The 27980-nt window shown below is 35.7% G+C and overlaps 1 protein-coding gene and 1 long non-coding RNA gene across 3 annotated transcripts in view; one reads left to right on the forward strand and one right to left on the reverse strand.

The window, feature by feature from the left end:
* The first annotated feature begins 379 nt into the window (after nucleotides 1–379).
* LOC133984144 (carcinoembryonic antigen-related cell adhesion molecule 5-like) overlaps nucleotides 380–27980 on the forward strand; it is a 150759-nt gene continuing 123158 nt past the window's right edge. The window contains exons 1-15 of one of the 2 annotated variants that reach the window (XM_062423426.1): nucleotides 380–517; nucleotides 1499–1831; nucleotides 2398–2673; nucleotides 4091–4369; nucleotides 4620–4886; nucleotides 6093–6371; nucleotides 6617–6883; nucleotides 7645–7920; nucleotides 8181–8447; nucleotides 9025–9294; nucleotides 9573–9827; nucleotides 10251–10356; nucleotides 11141–11181; nucleotides 11351–11391; nucleotides 12483–14333. In XM_062423426.1, coding sequence (XP_062279410.1) covers nucleotides 472–517; nucleotides 1499–1831; nucleotides 2398–2673; nucleotides 4091–4369; nucleotides 4620–4886; nucleotides 6093–6371; nucleotides 6617–6883; nucleotides 7645–7920; nucleotides 8181–8447; nucleotides 9025–9294; nucleotides 9573–9827; nucleotides 10251–10356; nucleotides 11141–11181; nucleotides 11351–11391; nucleotides 12483–12701 — 3222 coding nt within the window. In that variant the 5' untranslated portion in view covers nucleotides 380–471 and the 3' untranslated portion in view covers nucleotides 12702–14333. Of the gene's footprint in view, nucleotides 518–1498; nucleotides 1832–2397; nucleotides 2674–4090; nucleotides 4370–4619; nucleotides 4887–6092; nucleotides 6372–6616; nucleotides 6884–7644; nucleotides 7921–8180; nucleotides 8448–9024; nucleotides 9295–9572; nucleotides 9828–10250; nucleotides 10357–11140; nucleotides 11182–11350; nucleotides 11392–12482; nucleotides 14334–27980 lie in introns of those variants that run through there. The other variant, XM_062423425.1, reaches the window with a different exon arrangement.
* LOC133984147 (uncharacterized) overlaps nucleotides 14345–27980 on the reverse strand; it is a 29101-nt gene continuing 15465 nt past the window's right edge. The window contains exons 2-3 of the long non-coding RNA XR_009925398.1: nucleotides 18943–18999; nucleotides 14345–18809 (exon numbers count right to left, since the gene is read on the reverse strand). This is a non-coding gene — a long non-coding RNA (uncharacterized LOC133984147). The remainder of the gene's footprint in view (nucleotides 18810–18942; nucleotides 19000–27980) is intronic.

Raw genomic sequence — 27980 nt, forward strand, 5'->3', positions numbered from 1 at the left:
ATATAGAAAGGAACACACACAGGTCACAAAAGGCTGTGAGGCTTTTACATTGGATTTCATTAGGAAGAGTTAGTGCTCTGTGTAGTATCTATAGTGCTCAACAACTAAGTATAGAAAATAAAGCAGAAAAGGCAGAAAATAGCACAATGATCAAAATCTAGCAAAATCCAAAAACCTAAACATCCAAAACAGTGCATATTGTATTGTAAGATAAAGTACTCAGCACTGGGGATTTGCAGTTACACTGTACTATCACTTCCAGACTTTCAGCACAAACACTAGAGGGCAATGCTCTTCAACTATCGTCATGACGGCTTCAGTGTTTATCTCACTATGCACATAGTTGGCAACACAATACGCAGCAGGTATGGTTTTCTACACTGACACTGAGGCACCAGTTGTGTGATTGGTTAAGACAGTCAGAGTTTGATGGTTTAACTTTTCTCAGCTGTACACATCTCACAAAGACCAATGGATATATTACCTTTGCTTTGTGTTGTCTCTGTGACTTTTACAGGTAAGAATCTTGAATATATGAGAGTTTTATAGGTTTTTTTACTTGCTGGTTAAAATACATGTTGTTACTTACAGAAAAGTTGCATTAGCCTTCACTTTTTGGCCGAGGAATTTATAAAACCAGCTAAAAGTCACTGCTACTAGGCTACTAACACAAATAACTTTATACCACTGTGTACTGATTACCATTCACTAACTGGGTCAGTTTGTTAATATTTAATTGCCTTGTTATGGTCTAATACTTCTATCAAAGGACACAAACACCACAGTATAAACTGTTCGAGAATCATGTCAGCAGCTTCTGACAATCACCTAAACATAATGAGGCTAATTGGCTTGTTTCTGTTTTCAGAAAATAGACATTTATGCCAAATGATTATATGAAGTTTACTGACTTAAAAAGATTAATGAGCATTATATAACCACTACTTAAACACAGACATGTTTATAGAGAAGTAAAAACACTTTGAAAACAGTTTTCATTTTATATGTTGTTTCCACAAGAAAAAGTTCAGTTAAATTGTTATAATATAATCATATGTGAACATGCAAATATTGCCCTTTTAAAAGTTTAACTGCTGAACACAAGATGTCTCCTACTTCACTGTAAAGTCCATCATCAGTGTATGTTCACTGGCCGCTTAAAGTTTCCACTTCATACTTGTGTAAGTTGCATACTGGACCATAGTTAGTACCAAACTAGTTTTGATGTCACATACCATAAAGATTTTTGGTGATCACAGAGAAACTTTCGACAGATCAATGTGACAACTTACTAAAGTCAAACTCGACACATATGTACAATCATTCTGCACAGTGAAGGTCAAAAATCCAACTGAAGGAACAATAAGAAAAACATGATTTGACTGTATGAGAGACTTTGAGACAGAGTATTTTATTATTATACTTTTTTTTCTCCTAGTGTCTCATTCTGCAGTCCACTTATCTCAGTCCTTCTCTAACATGTAACTGTCTCCTCCAGGTTTAACCAAAGGAACTGGTGTTTTGCCAGATGAACTGACTGCAGCTGTTGGAGGGGAAGTGATGTTCACCACAACAGTGACTCCACCAGAAACACCATTTGTGGCGGTGACCTGGACTTTTGCTTCTGAAACTATTTTAAGACCTATAATAACCTATACGTCTTCGGTCAACAATACTGCACCAGAGTATGAAGGCAGGATCATCCACTACAGATCTACTGGATCTCTGAAGCTCATGGATCTGACTCTAAATGACATTGGAGAGTACAGAGTTACTATTATATCAGCAGAAGTAGAACAGTTTCTGGGATCCACTGAATTGAAGATACTTGGTGAGCAGATGTTTCACATGAACAGTAGTTTTAAATGTTGAATTGAAAACAAAAATCAAAAAAGAAATTAACTTTAAGAGTAATAATATAACATAATTGACATCATATGATTATATTACATGATTAAAGATATCTGTGAATTTTTATGGACAGTTTTCCACAGCAGTGAAATTAGTAAAATATCGTCTTTATTCCTGAATTTCTTAGTGATATGTAGTATTGTTAGTTTTTCTGACATGCATGATATACAAGACTGGAATTTATTTATACATTCATGTAGTTGAATGCAATCTAATACAACTGTCATTTAATAAAGTCTTTCATTATGTGCTAATGAGACTGTATCAGAGTCGAGTTGATTCAACTACAGTAATTTGGTAGTTTTAAGACTAAATGTTGTGGTGCTGAATTATATTAAAAGTTTCTAATGAGCCATCACCATAATGTACAGCCTAAGAAACTACCACAGCGTTGAATCAGTGACTTAGTTACACAATGTTAACAGAAAGTTAAATTGATTTTCCCCTATGAGGTGTTTACTGTAGCATTTTGTTTTTCACCCACAGTGCCAATCTCCAATGTAACGGTAACTGCCAGCAGCACAGACTTGATGGAGTTCAGCTCTGTCAGTCTGTCCTGCTCTTCTTCTGGATCCTCTCCTTCTTTCCTCTGGATGAACGGCAGCTCTGAGGTTACAGCCAGTGAGAGAGTTCAGTTCACTGATGGAGGCATTACTCTTACTATCATCAATGTGACCCGCTATGATCAGGGACCATACATCTGCAGAGTGTCTAATGCTGTCAGTAATGGCACCAGTGATCCAGTAAATCTTTCCATCCACTGTGAGTTACTAATTTACTCAGTATTTTATGTAACAGCATATGCATGCAAATGTTAGCCAGATTTATATCAGTGCCAATAAAATACAATGAACACTAATGACATTTTAATCAGGAGAGACTGGATCAGCATCAAGAAAGCACTAAAGCAGAGACGGTGAAAACATATTTAAAAAGACAGCTGCAATATGATAAGCTGAAAAAGGTGTGTAACCGTGCTATTGGTTAGATGTGACCAGGTGATGTGAACAGCTGACATCGTAATTGATGCCCCTGAAATGACAGCAAGGATATCATGAGGTTTGAGAAAGATCAGAATGACAAAGGGATGAGAAATAAAACTATAGATGTGAGCATGCAACTGATGGTCTTCCTGTCCGTCTGTACTTTCACTGAGCTTCATATTTACATACATTCCCACATTACCACTTACCGAATGCCTGTTTACCTGATGTTGTCAAAAGCTGAAAAATAGATATGACTATCCTATATTAATAAATGCTATAGAAATTGTACAGTTGTAAGGCTAATCACAATCACTAAATTGTAAGCAAATTGCCATTTAAGGTAACATTTTCATGGAGAATAGGCAGTAGTGGCTTGATCTACTGCCCACATTCTATATGGAGAGAGAGAGAGAGATAAATAACAACCATAAATATCAAAATGATATACAATCATAACAATAACAAATACCAGATTAATTATGAAGAATAGAAACTCAAATTACACATTGTGTAGTGTGACTAATTTTACTTTCTGAATCAGTAGGCCACCATACAACATTAGGTGCGCTAGATTCCTCCGCTCCTCCTACCTCAGGCTTTCAGTAGAGAGATCTGATGTCTGCTAGGTTATTAACTGGTACTAGGGTGCCCACTGCAACAAGGTTAATTGACCCAGAAGGTGACATTATAAAAGATTTTACCTTTTAATCTTAAGAAGAAAAGTCAAGTCTCAGTTCAACAGCTCTGATATTGGACTGGAGAGTATTTATAGCTTGCACTAGATTCATAATGTCTGATCATATGGTTGTTGTGTTTAAATGTTTAACAAGTAGTAGGAGAGAAGAAACACAATCTTTTAGTAGATACAGTTGTTTCTATTATGGCACTGATACCATTCAGAAATGAACACTTTTCCGCCCAGTTTTCACTTCTGTATTGAGCACAGTTTGTGTATGTTTAATGTATAATAATTGTCAAATTATAACTGAATGTTAAGCTAAGATAAATGATTCACTAAAGTTTTCAGTAGCTCCAGAAGCTATAAATAAGCCTTGACAATTCATACTCATCATTGTATTTTTAACATTTGATTTGTTCCCTGTTTGTACATTGCTGCATTCTAGTGAGCTATGCTCCCTTTCCTGCATAGTGGCATTTATCAACCAAAACCAAAAAATGTTTTTCATCCACAGTGCCAGTCTCCAATATAAAGGTAAATGCAAGCAGCACAGAGTTAGTGGAGTTCAACAGCTCTGTCAGTCTGTCCTGCTCTTCTTCTGGATCCTCTCCTTCTTTCCTCTGGATGAACGGCAGCTCTGAGGTTACAGCCAGTGACAGAGTTCAGCTCACTGATGGAAACTCCACTCTTATCATAACCAATGTGACCCGCTATGATCAGGGACCATTCAGGTGTCATGCGTTTAATCTTGTCAGTAATGTCACCAGCGATCCAGTAGAACTCTCCATCAGCTGTGAGTTACTAACCTGCACACACAACTTCTTATCCTTCAATTAAATACATGCTAGTGCAACAGAGCGTCAAAGACGCAGCTTGATTTATATTATTGAATATGAATCAATCACAGACTGGCATAAATCACCTGTATTGCTCTTTGTAGCTGACTGACATATGAAGCTATTAAAAGCCATTAGACTGAGGTACGCTGACACTAACTTTACTTTTTTCTAATGTTTGATTTCCCCCCTCTATATACATCCCAGATGGCCCTGAGAACATTATTTTGAAGTTATCTCCCTCTGAAGACCACTATGTGGAAGGGTCAACCATCAGCCTGTCTTGCTCAGCTGTCTCCAGACCTTCTGCACAGTTTCAGTGGTTTCTGAATGGAGACCAGCTGTCTGATACTGGACCAGAACTCACACTGATGAATATTAAGGGGAATCAGAGTGGGAACTACAGCTGTCAGGCCTTTAACAACAAAACTCTGAGATATCAAACATCTCAGCCCTCAGCTATAACTGTACTGGGTAAGTTTGAGTAAAATGTATGTGTACATTTGTTTATTATGTCTGTAACACCTGCTATTAACATTGTGTTAAAGTAACAATACTACTTATTTCTCTGTAATAATATGATACATCTTGCCAGGTCATGTCAAGTTGAAGTATGGCTCCACTGTTACATTCTTTACAAACATATAACAAGTTAAAATGTCTTTTTTAGTGTCTTTGATGCAGACCATTGCATTTTGGTTCTCTGTCAGACATACAGAGAACTAAAATGTTATTAAAATGGTGATATTCCAAACTTTGCTCCTACATAGACAACAAGGACGTATCAGAATAAAATGTGTTTGAGGTGGTAACAAATGCCTGTTTGTCTGATGTGGTCATAAGTGGTGCAACTCTCAAATATTAGGTACTGTGACACAAATTTAAGATGGTTATCAAGTTAATCACAATCAGTAAATAGTAAGCAAATGATCATTCAAACTAACATTTTCATGGAGAATGTAGGCATGGTCAAATAGTCAACATTAACTGTATGGTCCACCAACACTGGTTAAGCATTTCACTTCTGCAAGCACTAAGTATAGTGTCGTACAGAAGGCCATGGGAGCAGTTTCTACCAGAATATAAAAGTTAAACATGCAGAGTGTGAGGAACAGCTGAACTAGTCCTCTCTGCTGTTTTACCTTTCAATCTTAAGTCTCAAATAGTTGAGTCTCATTGAAGAAAAGTCCAAATCAAGTCTCAATTAAACAGCTCTGATACTTGACTGGAGAGTATTTATTACTTGCAGTAGATGCATATTGTCTTATTGTACAGTTGTTGTATTTAAATGTTAAACAAGTAGTAGGAGAAGAGAGGAAACACAACATTTAAGATACAGTTGTTTCTATTATGGCACTGATACCAGTCAGAGATAAACACTTTTTTCCACAATTTAATGTCGAAGTTACTTGAATTGTTTTCACTTCTGTTCTGAGTACAGTTTGTGTATGTCCAATGTATGATAATTCTAAAGCTCTACTTGAATGTTAAGCAAAGCTGATGATTCATTTCTGTTTTAGTAGCTCCAGAAGCTAACCATGAAAATTCAGTCATGAATACTCATTGTTGTATTGTTAACCTTAGATTTTTTCCTTGCTTCTACATTACCACACACTACTGAGCCATGCTCCCTTTGTCACATAGTGACGAGTATAAAACCAAAGTGTTTTTCATCCACAGAGCGTGTCTCCAATGTAAAGGTAACTGCCAGCAGCACAGACTTGGTGGAGTTCAACAGCTCTGTCAGTCTGTCCTGCTCTTCTTCTGGATCCTCTCCTTCATTCCTCTGGATGAACAGCAGTTCTGAGGTTACAGCCAGTGAGAGAGTTCAGCTAACTGATGGAAACTCCACTCTTATCATAACCAGTGTGACCCGCTATGATCAGGGACCATTGAGGTGTCATGTTTCCAATTTTTTCAGTAATGTCACCAGCGATCCAGTAGAACTCTCCGTCAGCTGTGAGTTACTAATCTGCACACACAACTTCTTATCCCTTAATTAAATACATGCTAGTGCAACAGAGCTTCATATACACAGCTGTATTCATATTATTGTATATGAATCAATTAAAGACTGGCAATAATAACATCTCATCACCTGCGCTTTGTTGATTGAAGCTATTAAAAGCCATCAGACTGAGCTAAACTGACTCTAACTTTACTTTTTGTTGATGTTTGGTTTTTACTCCCCATATGCCACCCAGTTGGCCCAGAAAACATTATTTTGAAGTTATCTCCGTCTGAAGAACACTATGTGGAAGGGTCAAACATCAGCTTGTCCTGTTCAGCTGTCTCCAGACCTTCTGCTCAGTTTCAGTGGTTTTTGAATGGAGACCAGCTGTCTGATACTGGACCAGAACTCACACTGATGAATATTCAGGAGAGTCAGAGTGGGAATTACAGCTGTCAGGCCTTTAACAACAAAACTCTGAGATATCAAACATCTCAGCCTTCAGCTATAACTGTACTGGGTAAGTTTAAGTAAAAAGTATGTGTACATTTGTTTATTGTGTCTGTAACACCTGCTGTTATCATTGTGTCAAAGTACCAACAATATATATTTATCTGTGATAATATGACACAGTTTCCCAGGACAGTATGTCTTGGCAAGGTAAAGTCAAGCCCAAGTATATCTCCACTGTTACATCCTTTGTGAACATATACCAAGTTAAAATACAGTATGAATCTCTTTTAGTTACTTTGATGCAGACCGTTACAATGACATCAAGTGAATGATGATCTCAATGGTCTCATTGAAGAAAAGTCCAAATCAAGTCTCAATTCAACAGCTCAGATACTGGACTGGAGAGTATATATTACTTGCAGTAGATGCATATTGTCTTATCGTACAGTTCTTGTGTTTAAATGTTTAACAAGATTTAAGTAGATACCGTTGTTTCTATTATGGCACTGATACCAGTCAGAGATTAACACTTTTTCCACAATTTAATGTAGAAGTTACTTGAAGTGTTTTCACTTCTGTGTTGAGTACAGTTTTTGTATCTAGTATATGATAATTGTCAAACTCTAATTGAATGTTAAGCAAAGCTAAATGATTCATTTCTGTTTTAGTAGCTCCAGAAACTAACCATGAAAATTCAGTCATGAATACTCATTGTTGTATTGTTAATCTTAGATATGTTCCTTGCTTCTACATTACCACACACTACTGAGCCATGCTCCCTTTGTTACATAGTGTCAAGTATAAAACCAAAGTGTTTTTTACCCACAGAGCCAGTCTCCAATGTAAAGGTAACTGCCAGCAGCACAGACTTGGTGGAGTTCAGCTCTGTCAGTCTGTCCTGCTCTTCTTCTGGATCCTCTCTTTCTTTTCTCTGGATGAACGGCAGCTCTGAGGTTACAGCCAGTGAGAGAGTTCAGTTCACTGATGGAGGCCGTACTGTCACTATTATCAGTGTGACCCGCTATGATCAGGGACCATTCAGGTGTCATGTGTCCAATCCTGTCAGTGATGGCACCAGCGATCCAGTAGAAATTGCCATCAGCTGTGAGTTACTTATCTGCATGTACAACTTCTTATCCTTTAATTAAATACATGCTAGTGCAACAGAGCGTCAAAGACGCAGCTTGATTCATATTACTGAATATGAATCAATCACAGACTGGCATAAATGACATTTCATCACCTGTATTGCTCTTTGTAGCTGACTGACATATGAAGCTATTAAAAGCCATCAGACGGAGCTAAGCTGACACTAACCTTACCTTTTGCTAATGTTTGATTTTCCCCCTCTATATGCCACCCAGTTGGCCCAGTAAACATTATTTTGAACTTATCTTCATCTGAAGAACACTATCTGGAAGGGTCAACCATCAATCTCTCCTGTTCAGCTGTCTCCAGACCTTCTGCTCAGTTTCAGTGGCTTCGGAATGGAGACCCGCTTTCTGATACTGGACCAGAACTCACACTGATGAATATTCAGAAGAGTCAGAGTGGGAACTACAGCTGCCAGGCTTTAAACAGCAAAACTTTGAGATATCAAACATCTCAGCCTTCAGCTATAACTGTACTGGGTAAGTTGCCGTAAGAAGCTGTATACACAGTGATATAATGTAGGTAAAAATAACATTAAAAGAAAGAAGTCATCTTCTTGTGATGGTGAAAGTGTGACACTGTAAGGTACTTGAATCAGAATTCCCTTTTCAAAGTAACTGTTCTACTGTATTGTAATATAGTGGAATGCTACAATAAAAAACACAATTTACACAAACTTGCAAACTTTTTAATCAATCTAATGTGATATTGTGAAGTTGAAAATACTAAATAAATCACTCTGAATTGATAATTTACACATTTAAAAATACATTTTGTGATTTTGATTTAATAGTTTTTGTCTCCATTATTCAGTGTACTGTCAATCATTTGTGTAAAGTCAATTCATTTTCCAGTGTTAATACTGTAAGTAGTTAATTGAACTCAGTCAACTCTTTTGTCACTTTTATTAAAAACAAAACAAAAATTCTTGTTCAGGAAAGTCAGAAATAACAAGTCTCAACCTAACAGAAGGAAAATTACATGTCACAATCCTTCCAGCTGCTTGATACGTCATGTTGTTCACACAAAATTAAATTACTCTTCTTTCATCAACAGAGAGAGTATCTGATACTTCAATCATACCTTCGACACAGCTGATTGAGGGAAACTCTGTCAACCTGACCTGTGATGGTGCTGGCTCCATCTTTACCAGAGAGTGGATGAAGGACGGCTCACTATTGAATCAGACTGACAACATGATACTTTACAACACAAACAGAGTGTTGTCTTTTATCTCTCTGAAGAAAACAGACAATGGAGAATATTTGTGTAAAATCAGCAACCCTGTCAGCAAAGATGAAGCTAATTACAGCATGATTGTTAACTGTAAGTAGTGCAGTATTCACTCACTTCATTAAGTACACCTGTGCGATCTAAAGTAATCCAATACAACAGCTCTGCCAAAAATCATACCTTAAAGAAGCTTATACATTATCAGAAAGGTGATAATTGACTTCAATGTTTATTATTGAGGTCATAGTGGGTGGTGGTGCTGTACTGGAGTGCATTATATTGAATGGTATTTCTAATATTTTGTTAACTTACATAAGGGAGGAAACATATTAGGAACACATTATTTGTTCTGGTTTAAACTTTGTTTTCAGATGGACCAGAAAATGTTCAAATCACAGGACCAAGTGAGATAAACGTGAAACAGACCTTAACATTAACCTGCTCTGCTGCGTCTACACCATCTGCCAGTTACACCTGGATACTGAATGGGACAAATATATTATACAATTCTGATGTGTTCACTAAAAACATGACTGAACTTACTGACAGTGGCAGCTACACCTGTCGAGCACTGAATGAAATAACTGGGAGAACATCATTTGCAGAACATCGATTGTCTGTAACAGGTATGCACATTTTGTTAATTGCAGACTTTGTTTATTGGAGATTTTGTTGCAGCTCTTTGACATTTTGATTAACATACAGTATTATACCTCTAATAATGTGAAGACTAGCAAGCTTCCTGAAGATATTACTTACATATTTTATTACCAACTAAATTAAAATATATTGATCTGAGATAGCATGTTTGCTAAAGCAACAAGCTGCACAATCATTCAGCGACAGCAACAGGAAACTCCTGCCAAAGTAGGCATCAAGGCCTCAGTCTCTGCACTCAACAAACAGGCACTGATAACTGTAAAATTACATAAAGGGAGAATTTATTGTATGGTTTATATCTACAGGGATGTTGAGATGATGAGACACCACTCTTTACAAAGTGGTGTTAAAATCTTGATCTTATCCCTCTTAAATGTGTACCTTTACAGAGAACACAACATCTACATGTTCAGCTGGTTGCATTGCTGGAATAGTAATCGCATGTTTTGTTATCTGTGGAGTTGCTGCTGGAGGATACTTCATTTATAAAAAACAGTAAGTGGTGAATAGCTTTGAGATATAAAGAGGCAGCATTTTTCTTGTTTTTTTATTGTGAAGTATCAATCACAATTATAGTATGGTAACATTTGTTTTCAGAATCTACCATAAATACTCAAGCTACCAAAGGTTGTTATTCAACAAAGTTTCACTAGCCTATGTATAGCGTCTGTTAGTCTCACAATATATTCTTCTTCTTTGTAGTCCTAATCCTGATTTAAGCTTTGATTCTAAAACGTTTGTGTTATTTCTCAGTAGAGCTTCACATTGCCACTGTACGTCTATGTAATTTAACTTAAAACTTTAAAAAACAACTAACAAAAAACCTGTGGCGGATTACACGGGTCACCATAAATTGAATCAATTTTGTCATAAGGGTCACAAAACTCTAAAACTAAACTGTTCAAAAATCATTGTAATGTATGGTGATCAAACGTATGTCTTTTAAATTATGTCTGATAAAATGCACAGTAAAGCTCTCTGTGAAAGAACAACATTGTACGTCATGCAAGAATGATTTACTCTTGTTTTTTTGTATTGTTTTGTTTTGTTTTTTTGAACAAGCAGTTCGTTGCACACTATGCAAGTTTTTGTGCAGCTTCTGACATTTAGGACAAATATGACCAGCAAAACAGATGTAAGTCAATCAGAAGCAGATCAGTGCTTACCTAATCAATCAGTAGATAATGCTGTTATTATTACCATAAAGTCTGCAAAAAGTCAGATAATGCATGTCTGATATCTAATTTACACGGTAATGGTTCATTATCTCTTTAAACAGGACGAAAAAATCCTCTAATGGAAACACCACCTCCAGAAGAGGTAAGTTTAATACAACATGTTATGTTTGTGATCAAAAAAACATCAAAGGGAGTAGATACAAAATGATTATGTGTATGTGCTAATTTTATATGTTTGTATAATTTATACAGTATTATTTACTCTCAGAATTGAATTCCTGTAAGTACTGATAATATATTGTATTTTAAAGGCGGTGGAGGCCAGGAGAACAGAGCATACTCTGGAGATCAGGTACTGTAAAATGTCACCAATGGTTTACATGCACTTAAGTAACTGGGTCACTCAGAGAAATCAGGTGTTGATATGCAGGTGATCAGAGAAAATGTTTTTCATGCCAAAGTCAATACCTAAAAGGTTCTCAGTTAGTTATCGCACCAAAACATGTGTGCCCAGAGAAATTGACATTTATGCACAAATCATGATTACATGTGAAAACACATGATGATGGAGTCATGTTTTATATACAGTATGTCATAAAACACCAGTCAACAATAACACAAGATTTTGAAGGAAAAAGTAAAATCTTATTTTGTTTATGTTCATCATACATGGTTGTTATAAAAATAGATGATTTCATCAGAATGCACAATATGACATTTAAGAACCATTTATGCCTCTGTTGAGTATTACAAGCATGAAATGCCATCAGCAAATTATGTAGTTCACACAAACCTTCATTCATTATAAAGACATTTGTAGTAACATTATTGTAAGTTGCAAGTAAATGCATGAAATATTAAAATATACTGTAAGCAGAGTCTTGATGGAAATATAAGATGAAAAAATCTTTTTATTACACAGTATGTTTTATTTATTTAATGTGTATTTGTATAGGGATATATAAGAACTAATGTCACATGCCAGAGCAGCTAGTTTGCTGTGCGTGTCCCTTGATGGGCCATTGAAATACATAAAACTTAACACTAAAATACATATGGAACTGCACATGACACAAAACTCAATACATATAGTGTACTTACATTGAATTATATTAATGCACAGTGTGTGATCAGGTTTGCTTTGGTTGGTTCAAAGAGGCTCCCTTCTTCCATTGATCAGATTCAGGACCAGTGTTTACCACAATGAGATGACAATGGCAGTCAGACTTTGAACCAAGAAGAAGATTTTCAGCTCACACATTGAAGTGGAAGTGTACATGTGTGCTTATTTTTGGCACTACAAGCCAAATATTAATTAAACTGTTAATATTTTATCTGTGATGTTAGCTTTTATAGAGTTTCAAACAGAGATTATGATATGTCCTGAACTTTAATCAAAACTGTTCTCTAATATGTTTTCCCACAACTCTTTTGTTTTACTAGGAGCTGAATTATGCAGACCGTTTTTTCAACAACAATGATGGTTTGACAGTCCACCTGGGGCTACAGAATCGCTCTCAGAATCAAGTGAACAGGGGTCCTGCTGGAGCATCCTCCCCTCCAAGCTATGATGTCCACATGCAGCGAATGAGGAGGCCAGCTCCTCAGCCTGATACTACTGATGCAACAGTATACGCTCAGGTCCAGGTCCGTAAAAAGTGAACACAGCAGAACTGATCCTCTAATGAGGTCAGACTGGAGACCAGAATCTGCAAACATGTGGTCAGAGAAACCTGCACTTCCCTTTCTGCTACTTTATGGAGGGCTAATTTGGACTTGGGTTTATCTAGTCAAAGCACTTTAGCAGTGGTTAATGATCAACTGTTATTGCCCTGACTGAAGTCAGCACAAAAACAATGATGCCCTTTTATGTGTGATACGCCACATATAATAGCTTTCTTGTTCCCTTGTTTGAATTAGTTCATTCTGTTTGCTTGAGTAAAATGTTTGGGACCACTCTAGTAACATATTAGACTCCACAAGAATACTGTAGGGGAGACCGGGGTTGGTTGTCACAGTGCTTTTTACAGACAAACTAGAGGGTGCTGTGACATGATGTTGATATCAGATAGTTAGCCTAGCATCCTGCCCATTTTGCACTGGTCACTTTGTGGAACACACACAAAACATTGAAGTGAAGAGATATTTTGTCATGTTTAAGGGTCAGAGTAGATTTTAATGTTAGTGTTGTTTTTGTATTAAAAGCTTGTAGGTTATTAGTCATTTAAAAATCAAACACTTATTGGAGCACCCTGGTGGCCGAGTGGTCAGAGCACATGCCACATAATTGCAGCGTCCCTGGTTCAAATCTGAGCAGGGACTTATGCTGCAGGTCATTCCACTCTTTCTCCCCGTTTCCTGTTGGCCTCTCTGCCAGTTACTGTCTGAATAAAGGCATAAAATCAAAAAAAATCAAACACTTATTAAAAATCCAAAGGTAATAGCTTTGATTTGAATCAATTTTTAGCTCACAGGCTAAACCCATGTGGTAAAAATGTTTGTCAAGAAGTCGGTTGGGGATGGTTGTCTCATTTATCTGGGGGTTGGTTGTCACACATGTGGCAACCAACAGGTCCAACCCGTACACTGATATGTTATGAAGCAATGGTCTTAATAAAGGCTAGAGCTTTTTTCAGCACTGTAAATTCCTTCATTTTACTTTTCATTACAGAGGCTAATTCAAACAAATAATCACCTGGTTCAAATTCATGGTTTAAACACATGGGGCATTGATGAGTACTATTATAGAGTAAATGGTAAATGGCCTGTACTTATATAGCAATTTTCTAGTCATTATGACCACTCAAAGCGCTTTTACATTACATGTCTTATGCACCCATTCACACTGATTCATAAACTGATGACAGGGGCTACCACACAAGGTATCAACCAGCTCATCAGGAGGAAACTAACCATTCATACAGTTGGAGCAGCAACGGTAGCAATTTGGGGTTAAGTATTTTGCCCAAGGATACATCGACATGTGGACTGGAGGAGCCGGGAATCAAACCGCCAATCTTCCAATTGGTGGACAGCCACTCTACCTCCTGAGCCATAGCTGCCCCAAGAGGTAGTGTTCATTTAAAAAAAAAAAAAAACGTTTTTTAAAATCACATTATTTTTTAACTGAAAGCCCATTGATAACTAGAGGGACAACCAACCCCATACCTTGTGACAACCAACACAGTGATGGTGTTGGTTGTCACAATGTGTCAGAGTGTCTTTGATGGTTAATTACTTCTTGTTACAATAAGACCTTAAGGTTCCATTTAATGTAGAAATGATTATTGAAAGATGTTTAATTTCTCCAATTAGATTCCAGTTTGGAGTTTGTCAGTTTTGAATTATTTTTGTATTTATTTTGCACCTTACAAAATATCAGTTATTTAACAATAATTTAAATTATATATTTATTTACATATCAGTGGTATCGGTAATTGTCAGGACATGGATGCACCTTGATATCGATGTAGCTTTTTTATTGAGGTTTTTATAATAACAGTGAACTATTTTGACGTTGCTCTGTTGGACAGATCTACAGTATGTTATCTATTGGTCCAAAAAGACAGATGAAAGATCAATAGACATAATTATTTGTAATTTAATTCCATAATAATAAACTTTATTATCCCTCAAAGGGAAGTTCCACAGCTCCGAAAATCCAAAACTGAAAAGTTCAATAACAAACAATAAGAAGGCATTTTTCTCCAATCCTACTGAAACAAAAAAAAAAAAAGATATACTTGAAGTTGAGTGAATGTCAAAGTCATGGTGAAGTGGGATTATTTGATGGACATCTGCAGTGATGAGACGGCCTGAATCTCAAAGTCCTTCCAGGTATACGGAAACTGTTGCCTAAAAATATCTCAATCTTTAGTGATGATCAGGGTACTGCAGGTCATGTTAACTGTAAATATTTGTAAAAGGTGCACTTTGATAAGATGATGATATAAACTAATCTATTTAAAATCTAATATGACTGAATGTCTCATCTGTAGACAATCTAACATTCATTGAGCCTTTTGTCAATTGCAATGTATCATAGTCAAAAGAGGTAGAGTAGGGTCAGGGATCAGTGTTTTACAGTATTTTTAATTTAATCATTATATATAAAATCATTTTTTTGTGTGACTACCAGCATACTGTGTACACTTATTGTAGTATGTTCTCACTTCATATTTTCTCTCAGATGTAGATTGGAAGTTTCGCACATCACACACAGACAGTATTTACTGACTTGTCCCATTGGTACTTAATCATGACCATCTGATCCAAAGTTGTCCTAAAATATTGTTTTTATTGAAATTAGGAGGATATATGTGGGACTCAAATTTTTTATGAAATCAAATAAATAAATACTTTTCTAGCATATTTCTAACCCTACAAATGGGATGATATAGTAATAGAAAAAAATAATAAATAAAATAAACTATTTTTTAAGATTTTAGTCAGGAAGTGGTTGAACTGTAGTAGATTTTAAATTATCCTTGACTGACTTTAATGCATTAGGGTGCAAAGTGTTTTAAAGCAAAAGTCAGGAAGAGTTTGAGAGGGAGGGAAAATGCATTCCTAACAGTTTGAACTGTTTCAGAGAAAAATGATAAAAACTCTTCACATTTATCAACTGAGAGCTCAATCGGCTTTATATGAAGCAGAAAACACAAGTTGTGACAAACTTCTGGAGGACAGTGCCCTCAAGTGTTTCATGCAAGGATCTGAAATTACACCATTTATACTCAACAACGGAAAAATACCCAGTTAGTGAATGGTAACCAGTACACAGTGGTATTAAGTTATTTGTGTTTACAACCTAGTAGCAGTGACTTTTAGCCAGTTTTTAAAACTCCTTGGACAAAAAGTGAAGGCTAATGCAACTTTTTTGTAAGTTATGTATTTCATCCCAAAAGACAGAAATACTTTAAACTCGCATATATTCAAGACTGGGATCGTATGTCTAAAACATTTCTTTCTCAAACAACATCATGTTTGTTTGCTCCACAAATTAAGTTTGTGCACATAATATTACTTTGAAGGCATTTAAGAAACTGCTTGCTAATTGAAGTTAGGTGCAATTTATGTAAGCAAAAGACTGTGAAATGTCAAAATAAATCAACAGAATAATACTACTAATAATAATAATAATAAAAACTCCATCACTCATTTTGTGTCAAACTCCTTAACTTTCCTTCAGGTGGTTTCAGTGTGACAATGTGGGTCTCAGTATATGAAGGCTAATAAGGAAGTAATGGGTTATTGGAGTTTTCCTATCACGCTTCATGTCAAGGCATCCGAAGGTGGTGATGCTGCCGGGTTTCAGACAGTGGTGATTTTTAACGCACTCCAAATGCAGGTTCTTCAACTTGATGAATTTACTATTAAACAAGGAGTTTCCAAACATAAATTAAGTTGATTTCATAATTTCTATTAAACTCAAAACTTAACAAAAATAATAACTTAAGTAATATAAGATAAACGTTGAGTGAAGAAAAAATGTGAAATTGTTGTTGAAATTGGATTTTACCACAGTCACTTGACACTGACACTGCTAGACTGACACTAGCTGCCATACTCAGGTGACTATGCCGGATTCAAGCCAAAACCACGCCTACTTGCTACAGGTAATCAATAAATCTAAACAATTAAATTTAGCAGTAATTCATTCTAATAAATAATAATGGAAAACACAAATACAACATCTCACAGACTACATGAGTGCCGTTGACGTTGTCTGGCAATCTTTTGGGCATGTAAGGGTATAATACCCACCTAACCTTGTTGTTCTAAAACCTTGAAAGTACAGAAGTGTAACAGCTCATTTTACTTATACAGTAAACCCTCCACTCACCACAATAATTTTTTTGTCTTGCAGTATTTTTTTGTTTCTCATAAATTAATAAAAAATCAAACATGAATTCAAGCATGCATTTGTAGGACATAAATACAGCTTTATTACACTAATGTCAACATCAAAGCTTTACAGGGAAAAGTTGATAAATCAGAACATGAGTCCTGTCAGCTTCATCATGAATAAAACATCTTAAATAAATTAGCTATCTAGTCTGTAAACTGATATAATCAGTGCACTTTTCTCCAGTGAATGCTTGTTTGGTCCAATACTTGTCTCATGTCTTTAAGTTAGATATGGAAGAGACTTTAGCAGAAGAGTCAATGTGAGTTGTTCGCAGTGTGATCAGAGTAGTTTCAGGTTTAGGAGCTAGATATTTTTGTCAAGGGCTGGTGCATATCAAACATGGCTTAAAGGAGAGTTAATATTGGACTTGCATGTATTAAGTGGCCAGAAACTCAGCAGAAATAATACAGTTTATGAATACAGTAGCCATGAAATTGTTTAAGGTGATAATATTGGCTTATCAGGGCAGTTGTATGTTATCTTGTTGTGGAATTATTTTCCTGGCCAAAAAAACTAATGAATGTAGTTTGTAATGTACTGTAATGTAAGCACATTTATATTACTGGTTGTTTAATAGTAACACATACACATATAAAGTTACTATCAAATTGAATTGCACTGTAAAATGGAAAAATATATATATACAAACTAGCAGAGAAATAATATCAAGTAAAGAACCTACAGATGTAGTTACATTATCACAGAAAGGCATATTTTGTGCATGCCATGTCCATTATTGTGTATATAATTTTAATGACATTTTGAATTTGTTGAATTTTGACTTAATAACTGTTTACCATTGATTGAACTGAAAGATGGACAAAAAAGGTATGTTCGTATGTTTCTGAATTCCCTGAACTGTTCAATAACAAATCGATCCACAGACCAAAAATATATTTGCCTGTTTAAAATGAAACAAACAAACAAACTAATAAATAAATTAATAATAATAAAAATAATAAAAAAATTTATTAATAAATAAAATCAGCATTGTAGCTTTTAGGTTTCCATAAAAGTCAGTCCATCAGCTAATCACCTTGTTTTTTCACTGTAACGTGAATCCCCCTTAAGAGTCTACAGCTAGCAGCTCTGTAGACTCAGTGCTGCTTTGAGCTAAATAACTTTCATCATATACATGTTTACATTTTTACAAAGACAGTGCTGACATGTTGATTTACAGCAGCAGATATAATGTTTGCCACAGCTTGTTCACAAGCTAAACTAAGTGTTTTGACTCACTGCACAGCTGAGGCTGCTGCAGGTATTTTACCTTAAATCAAATTATTTTATATCTTTTATAAATGTGACCTGAGGGTGACACTATATAAAAAGTTAAGGGATCAGCAATTTGGGGGACACAAGTGTGGTGATTTCATGGAAATAGAGATATTTCACTCATAACTACTAATATGAAACTCATGTTGGTTATAGAGGAAAAAGTCAGGATGTCATCAAAGTCAACATGATTCATATTCTGTGGAACATCAATGTCTTTACAAAATTTAACAATAGCAATAACTGTTGAGATATTTCAGTGTGAACCAAAGCAGTGGACCGACTGATCAGCTGACACTACCACTCATAAAAAACAATAAAGGTGTCTTCTCGATGCTGGTGATGATTTTTCAACTATCTGCAAGACAAAAAATGTCTGATTAAGACAAAGAGTTGCTGTTTTTATTAACTTTTTATATAATCTCTATAATTTCTCCTGAATAAAAAACATGATGGTCTGCCTGTTAAGATGTCTTTTTTCACTGATGAGATCACAACTTACTGTACCTTCAAAGAAGATCATGTAGTATATTTTGTGTTCTCATATATTGCTGAGTTGTTCTCATACACATCTAAGTCTTGTTCTGTGGAAAAATAGAGTTTTGTTGCATTATGATTATATTCATTTCTATTGTATTCTTTATTTTGTCTATGTTGCTACAGTATTGTGGTAGTGTGAGTTTAGAAAACATTAAATAAGATCTGATGAATACCAACCTGTGTTTTGTGGCTTGTTGTCGGTTCTAAACATCTCATACACATGTAAGTCTTGTTCTATGGAAAAAACTGTTTTGTTCAAATGATTATAATTATATTCACTTCTAATTTAGTCTTCATTTTGTCTATGTTGCTACAAGATTGTGGTAGTCTGAGTTTAGTAAACATTAAGTTAGATCAGATAAATACCAACCTGGGACTTGTGGCTTGTTGTCAGTTCTAAACATAGAAATAAATCATCGTTAGGTTAAATTATTGGTTTTAAAATATATTTCTAAACAGTAACCACAGCAACTCAATCTAAACTTCTTGATAAGATTGTATTTTGAATTTCAGTTAAGGCAGCTACAGTATGAAAATAATCCAGTGGACTTTCCGTATGTTGTAATGTTCGGTTAGATTAGTGCTAAATTAGAATTAAGATAAAGTCACTTTTACCTCTTATAAGGAATTACATTTCTATCAATACATGAAAAAATAATTTTGATGACTATTTTTCACTTACTTTTTGTTATAAATGTAAAACCCTCCACCCAAAGCTCCTCCAACAACCAGCAAACATGCAATTACTATTCCAGCGATGGCACCAGCTGAAACACCTCCAGCTTTCTCTGGGAACGTATGAAATGAAAAAAAAGACAAAGTATTATCACTTCACCTCGGAATTTTAGCCACACAAACTTGGCTGAAGAGGGTTTATATCATGAAAAAAAAATTGTTAGTACGTTTACATTTTTTAGAGTCGTAATGAAGCATGACATCATTAAAGCATATGTTAAAATATGTAAATTATCAATTGGAGGGACATTTTCAACCTGACATTATGGAATTAAAATAGCAGGGAGTGAAGATAACGCATTCAAATGTTAAATTAAAAGACATTTAAAGATTTATTCTTGTAACACGCTATATTAGAAAACTGTAATATTCAGTATATAATCTTGGAGAGTTATACACTGGTAATACAGTGCCAACCTTCCATTTTTATTTTTTTTACTTTCTTATTTTTTTGTACCTATATCACTGTGTACACTCTTACAGCAACTTACCCAGTAGAGTTATAGTTGAAGGCTGAGATGTTTGATATCTCAGAGTTTTGCTGTTAAAGGCCTGACAGCTGTAGTTCCCACTCTGACTCATCTGAATATTCATCAGTGTGAGTTCTGGTCCAGTATCAGACAGCAGGTCTCCATTCAGAAACCACTGAAACTGAGCAGAAGGTCTGGAGTCAGCTGAACAGGACAGTCTGATGGTTGACCCTTCCACATAGTGTTCTTCAGATGGAGATAACTTCAAAATAATGTTTTCTGGGCCAACTGGGCAGAATATGGAGAGTAAAAACCAAACATGAACAAAAAATAAAGTTATTGTCAGCTTAGCTCAGTCTGATGGCTTTTAATAGCTTCATATGTCAGTCAACAAAGCGGAGGTGAAGAAATGTCATTAATGCCAGTCAGTTATTGGTTCATATTCAATAATATGAATCAAGCTGTGTCTTTGAAGCTCTGTTGTACTAACATGTATTCAATGAAAGGATAAGAAGTTGTGTGTGCAGGTTAGTAACTCACAGCTGATGGAGATTTCTACTGGATCGCTGGTGCCATCACTGAAAAAATTGTACACATGACACCTGAATGGTCCCTGATCATAGCGGGTCACACTGGTTATGTTAAGAGTGGAGTTTCCATCAGTGAACTGAACTCTCTCACTGGCTGTAACCTCAGAGCTGCCGTTCATCCAGAGGAAAGAAGGAGAGGATCCAGAAGAAGAGCAGGACAGACTGACAGAGCTGTTGAACTTCACCAAGTCTGTGCTGCTGGCAGTTACCTTGACATTGGAGACTGGTGCTGTGGATGGGAAACACTTTGATTTTATACCTGCCACTATGTAGCAAAGGGACCACGGCTCAGTAGTGTGTGGTAATGTAGAAACAGGGAACATATCTATGGTTAATATTACAATGATGATTATTCAATGATGACTACTCATACTGCTACGTCATGGTTATCTTCTGGAGCTACTAAACAGTAGTGAATCATTTAGCTTTGCTTAACATTCAGTTAGAGTTTGACAATTATCATACACTAGACATACACAAACTGTACTCAACACAGAAGTGAAAACACTTCCAGTAACTTCTACATTAAATTGTGGAAAAAAATGTTAATCTCTGACTGGTATCAGTGCCATAATATAAACAACTGTATCTACTTAAAGATTGTGTTTCCTCTCTTTATACTACTTGTTAAACATTTAAACACAACAACTGTACGATCAGACATTAAACATCTAGTGCACGTAATAAATACTCTCCAGTCCAGTATCGGAGCTAACCCTAACCCATGAAAATGTTACTTTGAAGGGCCATTTCCTCACCATTTAGTGATTACGATTAGGTTTGCAACTGTCTTAAATTTTTGTACCATTTATTAATATTAGATAGTCACATCTATTTTTCTGCTTTTGACCACATCACACAAATCTTTTAACACCTCAAACGTTTTTTCATTCCTAGACCTCCTTGTTATCTTTGTAAGAGCAAAGTTTGCAATATAACTACTTGAATAACCAGTAGGTAATGTGGGAATGTATGTAAAGATGTCATCAGTGTTCACTGTATATTATTGGCACTGATATAAATCAAGATAACATTTGTATGCAGATACTGTTAGATTTGAGTGAGTAAATTAGTAACTCACAGAAGATGGAAAGATTCACTGGATCACTGGTGTCATTACTGACAGCATTGGACACTCTGCAGCTGTATAGTCCCTGGTCACAGCGGGTCACATTGATGATAGTGAGAGTACGTCCTCCATCAGTGAACTGAACTCTCTCACTGGCTGTAACCTCAGAGCTGTCGTTCATCCAGAGGAAAGAAAGAGAGGATCCAGAAGAAGAGCAGGACAGACTGACAGAGCTGAACTCCACCAAGTCTGTGCTGCTGGCAGTTACCTTTACATTGGAGACTGGCTCTGTGGGTGAAAAACAAAATGCTACAATAATCACCTCATAGAGAAAGGCAGTTTCTGTTGACTTTGTGTCACAGATTCATCTCTGTGGTAGTTTCTTAGGCTGTACATTATGGTGATGGTTCATTAGAAACTTTTAATATAATTCAGCACCACAACATTTGGTCTTAAAACTACCAAATTACTGTAGAGTTGAATCAACTCGACTCTGACACAGTCTCAACAAAAGATACATGAATTAGCATGTAACATCAGTCTTTATTGAATGACAGTTGTATTAGATTGCATTCAACTACATGAATTTACAAAATAAACTTCTGTCTTGTATATCAGGATGTCAGAAAACCTAACAATACTGCAAATGTGCACCTGTCACTAAGTTAGTCATATCTCAGGCACAAAGCCGATATTCTACTAATTTCACTGCAGTATTATCATTTATTTTGTGATTTATGTTATACATCCAACATTTAAAACTACTGTTCATGTGAAACATCTGCTCACCAAGTATCTTCAGTTTGGTGGATCCTGGTAACTGTTTTCCTTCTGCTGATATAATAGTAACTCTGTACTCTCCAATGTCATTAAAAGTCAGATCCATGAGCTTCAGAGATCCAGTAGATCTGTAGAGGATGATCCTGCCATCATATTCTGGTCCACTATTGTTGACAGAAGACGTAGAGGTTATTATAGGTCTTAGAATTGTTTGAGAAGCAAAGGTCCAGGCCACTGCCACAAATGGTGTTTCTGGTGGAGTCACTGTTGTGGTGAACATCACTTCCCCTCCAACAGCTGCAGTCAGTTCATCTGGCAACACACCACTTCCTTTGGTTAAACCTGGAGGAGACAGTTACATGTTAGAGAAGGACTGAGATCAGTGGACTGCAGAAGAGACACTAGGAAAATTTACTTCATCATAATAAACATATCTGTCTTAAAGTCTGCCATACAGTCAAATCATGTTTTTTTTTTGTCTTTTTTTTGGACATTGATTGAGCATGTGTACACAGTTTGATACCAGAAAGTGGTTCTTATCTGTTTCTCTGCAATCACCAAAAAACTAGTTTAACAAGTGTACTGACAAACATAATTTGTGACATTTGGAGATAACTGCAGCTAACTGTAGTAAAAACTTAAAGTGCCCAGTATACATACACTGATGATGGAGTTTACAGTCAATATATTTGCATATTCATATTTATATAGTTTAATAATTCAACTGAACTTTTTCTTGTTTAACAAAACATGTCAGACACAAATTCAAAGTAAATAAAGTATTTGTACAGTACATCCCTAAAATTAAGACTGTTATAAAGTTGTGGTGTATAAGATTTGTGTATCTTTTCAAGTCAGTAAACTTAACATAATTGTTTGGTATAAATGTCTATTTTCTGAAAACAGAAACATGTCAGTTAGCCTCATTATGTTTAGGTGATTGTTAGAAATCATAGCTGAAGCTGCTGACGTCTTTACAGAGCAGTTTATACTGTAATGTCCTCTTCATTTATTTTAATGAGGGGAATTTAGTTTGTTCCCTTTGATAGAAGTATTAGACCACAACAAGACAATTATAACTTCACAAATTGACCCAGTTAGTGAACAGTAACCAGCCTTGTAGCAGTGACTTTTAGCTAGTTTTATCAACACCTCAGACATAAAGTGAAGACTGATGCAACTTTTCTGACAGTGACAACATGTATTTTAACCAGAAAGAGAGAAATACTTTAAAACTCTCATATTCAAGATTCTTACCATTAAGATCCACAGAGACAAAACAAAGTAAAGGTAATATATCCATTGGTCTTTGTGAGATGTGTACAGCTGAGAAAAGTTCAACCATCAAACTCTCTGTCTTAACAAATGTTGAAATTTTACAACTCATGTCTCAGTGTCAGTGTAGAAAACATACCTGCTACGTATTGTGTTGCCAACTATGTTCATAGTGAGATAAACACTGAAGCCATCATGAGAAATGTTAAAGAGCATTGCCCTCTTGAGTTTGTGATGGCAGTCTAGAAGTGATAGTACAGTGTTGTTTATTTTTATACTTCGTGTAGTTAATTTATGTTGTCTGCTCCCAAAAGTAAGTTGGTTCAGATAATATTACTTTGATGGTATTTGCTAATGACAGTAATGTGCAATTCATGTAAGCAAAACACTGTGAAAAAGGGATGTCTTAATGTAAAAAAGAAAAAAGAAAACCCTCCATCACTTCTGACTCATGGCATCTAATTTGTTTGAATCTGAAACCTTTCTGTGTAACATCACCCTAAGTAAACAGTGCTCAGAAAGCAAGCCTGACTGTAAAGTACTGTAGATGTAATCAGACAATGAAAAACATCAAAACTGTGAGCATTTAATAACCTGAATAATAAATGCAAGCATAATATATTTTTAAGATTAGACAATATGTGTAAAAATTGGTTGTATTAAGTTTTTAACTGGTGGAAAATATTTAGTATGTTCTGTATCAAGTGATAAGAGCTCACCTGAGATGACTGCCAGCAGGATGAAATGAGTCACAGCTGTTTCCATTTTATCTGAAGTATCTTCAAGTATGACCAAAAAGATAAATTTGTGTGTGAGGAAAGATTTTGTGTCAAACTCCTTAACTTTCCCTCAGCTGGTTTCAGTGTGACAGTGTGGATCTCAGTATATGAAGGCTAATAAGGAAGTAATGTGTTATTTGAATTTTCCTGTCACCCTTCCTCTCAAAGTTTACCTGCATCATTGTGCTGTTAATCATTGATAAAATGGAATAAGTAGAACTGAAAAGCAAAACAATTTTAGTTATTTGTTGTATCAGAATTCAGTTTTTATAATGTCAAAAAAAGCAGCAGCAGCAGCAGCAGCAGCAGCAGCAGCAGCAGGTCTCACAATGGCTGCTCCCTCACTCTGTATTCGGACCAGACATGCTAGCTTTGGCTCCCTACACACATTCATGAGCCTGTCACAGGTGCATCGGTTATCCTTCTTTGGACCACTTGGGACCTGGAAGACCCCACAATACCTGTCATTTTGGAGATACTCTAACCCAGTTGTCTAGCTATCCCAATTGGGTTCTTCTCAAAGTCGCTCAGGTCCTCACACTGGCCCATTTTTCCTACTTCCAACACTCAAATTCAAGAACTGTGTGTTCACATGATGTCTAATATATCCCACCCTTTGACAGGTGCCATTTTAACGAGATGATCAATGTTATTTACTTAGCCTAGTTTTAATGTTTTGGCTGATCGGTGTATGAACATAGTTAACATTTTACAGCCTGTATTAGTGCTGAGGATAACTTTGCTCTGTGTCCCTTTATCCAACAGACCAACCAGCACAACCACAGTTACACCACAGGAGGGCAACATACTGCAGATTGTTACCTTTCAGTAGTCCTCTGGACGCACTAGGTCATGGAAAGCCAATCCTAAAGTCTAACACCAATTACTTAATTATGTTTATGTTATACTTTAGTTTAAATCTTCCTATTAACCATCTATAAGCAGTGTACACTATAAACATTTAATAAATGGTTAAACATGCCTTATAAATGCAGTTATACAGAGAAATTTGAAGAGTTGATTAATGTTATAACCTATCTTGAAGACATATATTAGAGTATCATTGTTATTAATTACTTGTTAACAGCTAACATTTCTCATCAAGCTCATTAAGATCATGTTTGTTGTTCAGTGGTTCAGTCACTTTTTATTTTATTTTAATTTTATTTTTATCTCACTGTGTTTTTTGTTTTAGAATCCTGTTCTCAGTATGTTTCCCACTGTCAGCCCTGCCCTTAATGTCCTCATCTGTGTCTTGTTGGACATGATTGTGTCTGTATATATATACCCTGTCTGTCCCTCCTAGTGTTGCCAGTTAGTGGTTATACTTGTTTCCTTGTTCCAACTGCTCTCCTGGAGCTTGTAAGTCTCTGTGTTTTTTGACTCTGCTTTGGATTTTAACTCTGACTCTTCCCCTGTATGTTTGCCCCTGTGTGTACCGAGCCATGTGTGCTTCTGCCATCCTGGATTTCTTTGTGTTGACCGACTGTTTAACTGTGTACCGAACCTTGGATTGGAAAATAAATGCTGTGTTATTCTTACTCTACCTGTCCTGTGTTGTCTTCCATTTGGGTCCAAGCTCAGTGTTTCCATCAGGCATTACACCAGCCTCCAGTTATGGGTCCCCAAATGAGGTATATAACAAATACATTTATGTTTTATTGTGTTTTAAACCCTTTGTTTGTATACTGCTAATAAAGGCTAAAGGATTAAGACTTATCTTATTTAGAGTTAAAACAAAATATTTGATATTATAGTTTTTCAGTATTTTTGTTGCTCATAAATTAATAAAAATGAAACATGAATTCAAGCATGCATTTGTAGGACATACATACAGCTTTATTAAACTCAACATCATAGTTGATTAATCAGAAGATGAGTCCCGTCTGCTACGTCATGAATAAAAAACATTGAATAGATTTACTGGATGACAGTAAACAGTCAAAAAAAATGTCTGGGTTTTTGAATGTATTTTTAAAAACAACTTAGTTTTCTATTAAAAAAGGAAGAAACATGTCTTTGATTGTTAGTGTTAGATTGTAGGGAATGAAGGTAGGTGAACTTCTGCTACATGTTATAGGCAGACTGTGTTTTTAGCAGTGCTGAAGAGTAAGAACCACACCAACATCTAACCAGATAGAAGTGATGTTTGCAGGTATGTTAACCTGCTTTTTAATGTGCTGCAGCTGATTAGATGTCTAGTCTGCAAACTGATGTGATCAGTGCACTTTTCTGCTGTGAATGTTTGTTTGGTCCAATACTTGTCTCATGTCTTTAAGTTAGATAAGGAGGAGACTTTAGCAGAAGAGTCAATGTGAATTGTTTGCAGTCTGATCAGTTATTTCAGGTTTAGGAGCTAGATATTTTTGTCAAGAACTGGTTCATATCAAACAGGTCTTAAAGGACAGTTAATATTGGACTTGCGTTTGTTAAGTGGCCAGAAACTCAGCAGAAGTGCTACAGTTTGTGAACACAGTAACTGTGAAAAATTGTAAGGTGATAATATTGACTTATCAGGGCAGTTGTGTGCTATCTCGTTGTGCAATTCTTTTCCTGCAAGTGGCCAAAAAGTAAATGAATGAAATTTTAACCACATTTATATTATTAGTTGTTTAATAATTACACATTCAGATATAAAGTTACTATCAAGTTAAATTGCAGTATAAAAAGGAAAAAATATATAAGTTACAAGTAGCAGAGAAATAATATCAATAAAAGAACCTACTGGTGTATTTACATTATCATAAAAGCATCTTTTGTGCATGCTATGTCCATTATTGTGTATATTCATTTGGGTACATTTTTAATTTGTTGAATTTTGACCTGATTTGTTATGACCCATGTGGGTTAATCATTGTTCAACACTGATTGAACTGAAAGATGGAAAACACATTAATGACCTGTTTGTCTGAATTGTTCAAATTGATCCACTGACAAAACATATATTGCTGGTTGGAAAACAAACAATCAAACACACAGACACAAAAATAAAGAAAACCAGTTGAGTCCTTATAGTGATCTATTGCTAGCAACATCAGCATTGTAGCTTTTAGGTTTTCATAAAGTCAGACCATCAGCTAATCACCTTGTTTTTTCACTGTAACGTGAATCCACCTTAAGAGTCTACAGCTAGCAGCTCTGTAGACTCAGTGCTGCTTTGAGCTAAATAACTTACATCATATACATGTTTACATATTTACAAAGACAATGCTGACAAGCTGATTTACAGCAGCAGATATAATGTTTGCCACAGCTTGTTCACAAGCTAAACTAAGTGTTTTGACTCACTGCACAGCTGCCACCCATAATAAAACAATAAAGGTGTCTTCTTGATGCTGCTGATGATTCTACAATTATCTGCAAGACAAAATTAAGACATTCACTAAGACAAAGAGTTGCTTTTTTGATTTACTTTTTATACAATCTCTATAATTTCTACTGAATAAAAAACACGATGCTCTGCCAGTTAAGATGTCTTTTTTTTACTGAATCAGAATAATGAGATCAAAACTTACTG

This window comes from Scomber scombrus, chromosome 7, assembly GCF_963691925.1.
Source record: "Scomber scombrus chromosome 7, fScoSco1.1, whole genome shotgun sequence".
In the NCBI taxonomy this organism is placed as follows: domain Eukaryota; kingdom Metazoa; phylum Chordata; class Actinopteri; order Scombriformes; family Scombridae; genus Scomber; species Scomber scombrus.